This window comes from Echinops telfairi, unplaced genomic scaffold, assembly GCF_000313985.2.
Source record: "Echinops telfairi isolate 266 unplaced genomic scaffold, ASM31398v2 ScPeMD7_2010;HRSCAF=2546, whole genome shotgun sequence".
Lineage (NCBI taxonomy): Eukaryota > Metazoa > Chordata > Mammalia > Afrosoricida > Tenrecidae > Echinops > Echinops telfairi.
Genome location: NW_022105908.1, coordinates 21358668 through 21365334, shown reverse-complemented (window position 1 = coordinate 21365334; position 6667 = coordinate 21358668). Strand labels below are relative to the sequence as shown.

The 6667-nt window shown below is 57.3% G+C and overlaps 2 protein-coding genes across 2 annotated transcripts in view; one reads left to right on the top strand and one right to left on the bottom strand.

Moving 5' to 3' along the window:
* ARRB2 (arrestin beta 2) overlaps positions 1-4997 on the bottom strand; it is an 8338-nt gene extending 3341 nt beyond the window's left edge. Inside the window, exons 1-7 of the mRNA XM_004716169.2 lie at positions 4910-4997; positions 1894-1924; positions 1274-1334; positions 1123-1167; positions 719-915; positions 430-489; positions 34-101 (exon numbers count right to left, since the gene is read on the bottom strand). Of these exons, the coding sequence (XP_004716226.1) occupies positions 34-101; positions 430-489; positions 719-915; positions 1123-1167; positions 1274-1334; positions 1894-1924; positions 4910-4932 (485 nt within the window). The 5' untranslated portion in view covers positions 4933-4997. The remainder of the gene's footprint in view (positions 1-33; positions 102-429; positions 490-718; positions 916-1122; positions 1168-1273; positions 1335-1893; positions 1925-4909) is intronic.
* PELP1 (proline, glutamate and leucine rich protein 1) overlaps positions 1-6667 on the top strand; it is a 75814-nt gene that overhangs the window by 17645 nt on the left and 51502 nt on the right. The window lies entirely within an intron of this gene.

The window sequence follows — 6667 nt, the reverse complement described above, 5'->3', positions numbered from 1 at the left end:
GGCCCAGGGCCCACAGCAGGGTGCCTCCCTCACCTTTTGTGGCTTTTCTCCTCGAGTGATTTGGCACAGAAGGCGCGAATCTCAAAGTCGACCCCACAGGCCTTAGGAAGGGGAGAAAGGACCAGTCTTTCACAAGGCTCTCTCCCGATACCACCCCTGCTCGCGCCCCCTTGGGCAGGGACCCTGGCACCCTCATGGTCTGAGGAGCGGGGGAACACAATCTTTGCTCTCCTCTGGCTCCCTGAGCCTTGGCACCTGGTAGAGACTGGGTCCTGGCAGGAGTCTGATGTGAGCAGTGGCCATTCCACAAAGCCAGCTCCCACAGGGCCTTTCCACTGCCCCCAGTCCCACTCCTGTCCCCTCCCTCTTGGGTGTACTCAGAGGCTGTCCCTGGGCGAGCCCGCTAGCTCAGGACGACTGCCCACTTACCTTTCCTGTGTCCTCTGGGCCTGGCTGCAGTGTGACTGAGCAGGGCAGATTCTGGGGGATCTATGGCGGGGGGTGGGGGGGACGGACAACTTTAGTCCCTCTGGAAGCCCCCCTGGACCTTCCTCTCAATCTCAAGCAGGGGGTGGGAAAGGTAGAGGAAGGGACCCTGGGAGGAGGCAGCGAGACTTTCATGCCCAAGGCCATAGCCTCACGGTTCCCCCAGATCTACCCATGACAGCTGCCTCGACCCCAGGCCCCTTGCCCTGTGGAGGGGTGGGGGCATCCTCACTGTGAAAAAGAAGGGGTGGGCATGCTGGCCCAACTTCTTCAGCAGCCGGTCCTGCAGGCGAGTGGGGGGCCGGGGTGGGTTGGGCACTGGGGGAAAGGCCTGGTAGGTGGCGATGAACAGGTCTTTGCGGAAGGACAGGCCCAGTACATCCAGGTCTTCCCGGCCATAGCGGAAGGCGCAGGTGAGGGTCACAAACACTGGTAAGGGAGGGCAAGGTGGGGAGGTCAGGTGGCCCCAGCCCCATTCCATTTTCCACACCCCCAGTACCCTATAGCAGCAGCTCCACCCTTGGGGGACAACCTGCCTCAATCCCGTCCCTCACTTCCGCCTCAGCCTGCCATCTGCCTGGGGCACCTCCTCGACACCAGTCCGTTTCACTTGGGCCCCGCAGCTGGGGTCAGTACCTTTTCGGTCCTTCAAGTAGTCAGGATCCACAAGCACCACACCATCTAGAGAAGGGGGACGCTTTTGTGAGCACACTTCCTGCCAGCCTCTCCCTCATTCCTCACCCCAGGAACGGCTTCTCTTCTGAGGACACTTCCTGGGGAGACTTACCCACGGGGTCCACTTTATCCAGGTGATCGACAAAGTCCCGCTTGCCCAAGTACACGGTGAGCTAAGTGAGGGCGTGGAGCGTTCCAGGGAAGGTTGGGTAGGAGGGTGACAAAACAGTAGAGCCCTCAAAACTGGGTTTCCTGCCCCTGAGTCTTCCCAGGCTGGGGTGCCGGGGAAGAAGCGTTCTCCTGTTTCCCTCCTGGCGGGGTGTCTGAGGCTGCCCAACCCTTAGGCTTCTTGGCAGCTCACTAATCTCTCTTCACACCTCTGCCCATCAGTCAGGTGTGTGTGTGTGTGGGTCCCGAGGGAGGCCTTAGCTCTAAGCAGCCAGTTCAGAGAGCAGCTGTTGGCCTCGGAGGCTTTGGGATAAACAGGCTAGGGGTGGTTCACTTCTCCCAGCTCCAGGCACCGGGGTTGGCTCCTTTCTTGATCTTGCTTAGGGACCCAGGCCTCATTCCACCCCACCCCCACCCCCTCCCTCAGCCCTGCAACCTAGGCAGGGCAGGGAAGGAAGTTAGCTCTTAGCTGTCACAGGAAGTGGGGAGCTAGGGGTTGGGGACCGTCTAGGGACAGGCCAGGCTTTCGTAGGGCCCAAGGAGATAATAAGGTGGGAGACTCACCTTGCAGTTAGGGCTCGACTTCTTGAAGACCCTAACAAAACAGAAAGGGAGACCCCACTGCCTCCCTCAGACTCCCTCACACCAGGACTTTAGCCCCCCCAGCCCCTGGGTGAAGCGGAGCTCACCCAGGACACCTGGCCCCGGGTCTTCTGCCCAGCCCCACCCCTCCTGCAATTCCCAGAAGGAAAGGTAACCACACTCCCTAATACAGTATTGCCAACACAGCAGCCACCACTTGAAGCAGGTGGCCATGGTAAATCCCCCTTCTCTTATCCTGGGTCCATCTTCCCTTGCTTCCCTCCCCCCAAGGTACTGGCCACTGGTTGCCACAGGAACCACCCAGGTTTCCCCAGAAGACTTGAACGGGCAGGTTGCAACAGCATCTATATCAGACTTAATCTTTTTCCATCGTCCCTCATCTCTGCTTGCTGGCTCCTGGGGGCAGTCCCAGCACCAGTGACAGCTCCAACTTGGAAGAGCAATGGCCCTGGCCCTGCCCTTAAAATGGCTTCTAAATCAGGAACTCCCCAAGCCTGACCCGACTCCATTAACCTCTAACTGCTCTGATCTCTGCAGCTTAAAAGCCGATTCATCTTTCATGAACTAGCTCAGATGTCACCTCTTTTGGGGGAAGCAACCCTGGATCACTGTGGTTTCTTTTGGTTCCTGCCATGCCTTGTGTATTTATGCTTTACTTGGGGTGTGATGGCAAACCATCTCATCTCCCTCTCCTTGCACAGGCTGAGTGCTAGGGACCAGTTGTCCGGTGAAGAGGATGAGGCCGGCTAACATTCATTAGGTGACGACTCCCTGCCCGGCATCGCTCCACCACTCTTACCAACCCCGTGATGGAGGTCCTCATCATTTCTACTTTACAAAGAAGGAAACCGAGGCAGGGAAAAGTCAAGTGTTTTGCGTAAGGTCACAGAGTACAAAGGGTGGGGACTTGGATACAAACCACAGGAGCCCTGGTGGTGTCGTGGTTATGTGCTGGGCTGCGATCTGCATGATCGGCAGTTCGAAACCACCAGCAGCCCCTTGGGAGAAAGGCTGGGCCTTCTATTCCTGTAACAGTTACAGTCTCAGAAACCCACGGGGTGGGGGGTGGGGTGTTGCTATCAGTATTGATGGCAGTAAGATATACGAACCGAGGAAACCTGGCTCCAAGTCCATGATCATCATCAACATCACTAAGCTGTTATGCTACCTTGCCTCTGTAACCAGCATTAAACATTGGAAAGGAATGGGATTTGCTTCCCAGCGCTTGCCTGGGAGGGTAGGGAAGTCTGGCTCTGGCGTAAGTCTGTGGGTCTGTTCTTCGCCTTACAACTTTATTCCTCCCAATCCACTGAGCTGCAGCAGCCTTCCCTGAGGGCACAAATCGAAATCTGGCCACTTGGTCTATCCTTCCTCCAACCCCACTGCCCAGTTTCTGCCATAACCACACCTCACCTGTTACCTCCTTCCCCCAAAGGCCGAGCAGTCCAAGGATACGGAGGCCCCAGGGACCTCCAACCACCCGGGAAAATAAATCACCAACGCAGCGGCCGCTGATGAGCACTGCTACCTCTCGTCCCAGTATGGGCTCATTGCTACGGCAACGTCCAGGCTCTCCCTCCTCTTTGACCTCAGTGGCTTCTGATTTCCCATTTGGTCCCAGTGTTTCCTCCCATTGGGAGTGCCCACAAAGGGGTGTGACAGCCAAAGCTAGCTGGCCAACAGTGTAGTGCTTGGAGCAATTGCCTGTAAGCAGCTGCAGGGCACCTGCCCTTTGGATCCTAAACCTGCCAGGTTAGGGAGTAGCAGTGCTGTTCACTGAATGCGGTCAAGGAGGCGGGGTTCAGGGTGACCCAGTGAGGCAGTGGATGGGGGAGACAAGAGAAGCAGATGCCCCTCACACTTCCTGCTATTCTCTTCACTTCCTGTGGCCTAGAATTTACTGGTGGTAGTGGTAGGGATTGTGCCAAGTCAGCAGTCCCCCTTTAGTCCATCCATCCTCTCCTCTGAACCGCATAACGGAAACTGGGGGCCTCCTTCAAGTCAGCGACTTCTCCATTCTCTGGGGTGGTTAACCCCTAACCCAGGATATCAGTCCTCCCTCACTCTAATTGTCTCTCTTCAATACTGGCTGAATCCATGCTCAGAGACCCGTGTTCTCAGACTCCAAGGAGCGGGGAGTGGTGAGGCTCATAGGACACTCTGCAGAACAAGTGGACAGCTCATGTAGGACCAGGCCTTCCTGCCTCTCGGTTGAGACATATAGCTCCAACCTGGCCTTTTTTGCTCCTGTTCCCTGGGGACGCAGGCATTCGTCCCCTGCTCCCTTTGGGGGTGTTGGGTCACAGGAGGAAGTGGATTTTGCTAGAGACCAGAAAAAGAGAACTCGGGGTGTCGGTGGAAGGAGCCTCGATTGCACAGAAAACATCCGGGGAGTGGATGCCTCCAGGGCAGACACTGCCCACCCCACCTAGGGGCCGAGGGGTAAGGCCAAGAACTAAGGAGGGTCACCCCACACTCCGCTAAGATGAAGCTGCTGCTCCAGCAACGCAGGGAAGGCAGAAGTTTGGAAAAGGAGTCACCTAGACCTCAGAGCGAGCCTTTCTCTTAGCTCAGCACGCGTCGGGGGGGGGGGGGGGGCTCCCCTCCCAACGTCCAGTCTTCCCAAATACGACTCAAGGCTGGCCACCTGCTCCTGTTCTCCGCCCCTGCATCACAGCCTGCACGGGGAACCCCAGCCTGCACGGGGAACCCCAGCGTTCGCTTCCCCCATTCCCCTGCGGGAAGCCAGACTACCAGTTCCTCACTCCTTTCAGCCTGCCTCCCTCCCTGCAGGGGCCCATGCCTGGGCCCCCATCCTTCTCTAGGACCTAGGCGTGCGACCCCGGAGATGGCTGCCCCGAAGGGACCCAGGCGTCCAACCCCACGGATGCTCTCTCCGGTGTCCTTGTCTGAGGATCACCTCGGTACCCACTCGAGCCTCCACCCAAACCTCACCGCGTGGTCCCACCTCCCTTACCTGGTCCCGGGTTTCTCCCCCATGGTGCGCGCGCCCGCCGCCCGCAGGGTTCGGAGCTAGCTCGCAATCTCCCCGCCCGCTGCCAGGTCCCCGCTCCTCCCCACGCCAGCGCGCACGCGCGGCCCCCGGCGTTTTCTCCTCCCTTCCCCCCCGCCCCCCGGGGAACCGGGGCCAGATGCGTCAGCCCTGACGGCGCGCGCCGCGGCACCACCCGCCCCCTCTGCGCACACGCGCGCGGTGATTGGCTCTGCCGCACCGCCGTCCCGCCCTCTCCGGCGAACTCTCCAGCGCGCGCGCGATTCCAACGCCCGCCTCGCTCTTCCCGCCCATCTCCCCGCCCCTGCACATTCCCGGAGCCACTGATTCGGTTCCCCTAAACGAAGGTTCCCGCCTTCCAGGAATGAGAGCCCTCTGATTGGTTTCCGGAATCCAGCCCCCTCCTCCCCTCTAAAGGGTCCCCTCCCCTTTGTTTGCTTTCATTGCGGTGCGGTAGTGGAGGCGTGGAGGGTGGTGGGGGCGGTAGAGGAAGCCGGAGCTCCGCTTGGGAAGGAGTAGCAGGGGTGGGCATGGAGGGGAGAGTGGCACACGTGGGTGAACGGCTACAATTGCGCAATACTCGCCCTTTGGCCCCGCCTTCCGGCTTCTTAATTGTGGTGGTTCAGCTCCCTCTGCTGTCTGTTTTCTCTCTGTGCGGACTCCCTTGACCGCGCTCGTTCCACTACCCGTCCCAGCTTCTATCCTCTCATCCTACTTTGTGTGAAATCCTACCAGCCGGCAAGGAGAAGCTAGACTTGAGTTAGCCTGGACCTTTGCGTAGTGGTTAGCTGTTGGGCAGCTCACTTCAAGGTCAGCAGTTCCAAACCTCCATCCTCTTCCCAGGCGGAAAGATTTCTACTTCCATTAGGAGTTACCTTCACAAGAGCAGTTCTACCTTGTCCTGTAAGTCATTATGAGTCGCATCCATTTGATGGCAGTGAGTTCTTTGATTTTTTTCTCCCACCTACCTATCTTCCTTTTTTTTTTTGGTAATCGCTCATACAACTCATCACAATCCATACATACATCAGCTGTGTAAAGCACATTTGTATATCCGTTGCCCTCATCATTCTCAAAACATTTGGTTTCTAGTTGAGCACTTGATAGCAGCTCCTCATTTCCCCCCTCCCTTCCCCCTCCCCTCCCTCATGAACCCTTGATAATTTACAAATTATTATTTTGTCATCTCTTAGACACTGTCCGACGCCTCCATTCACCCACTTTTCTGTTGTCCACCCCCAAGGGAGGAGGTTATATGCAGATCCTTGCAATGGGTTTCCCCTTTCCATCCCACCCTCCCGGTATCACCACTCTCAGCACTTGTCCTGAAAGGATCATCTGTCCTGGGTCCTGGATTCCCTGTGTTTCCAGTTCCTGTTTGTACCAGTGTACATCCTCTGGTCCAGCCAGGTTTGTAAGGTAGAACTGGGATCATGATAGTGGGATGAGGGGAGGAAGCATTTAGGAACTAGAGGAAAGTTGTATGTTTCATCATTGCTACACTGCACCCTGACTGGCTTGTCTCCTCCCCGGGAGCCTTCCTAAGAGGGATGTCCAGTTGCGTACAGATGGGCTTTGGGTCCCCACCGCACACCCCCCTCATTCACAATGATATGATTTTTTGTTCTTTGATGCCCGATACCTGATCCCTTCGACACCTCGTGATCACACATGCTGCTGTGCTTCTTCAATGTGGGCTTTGTTGCTTCTGAGCTAGATGGC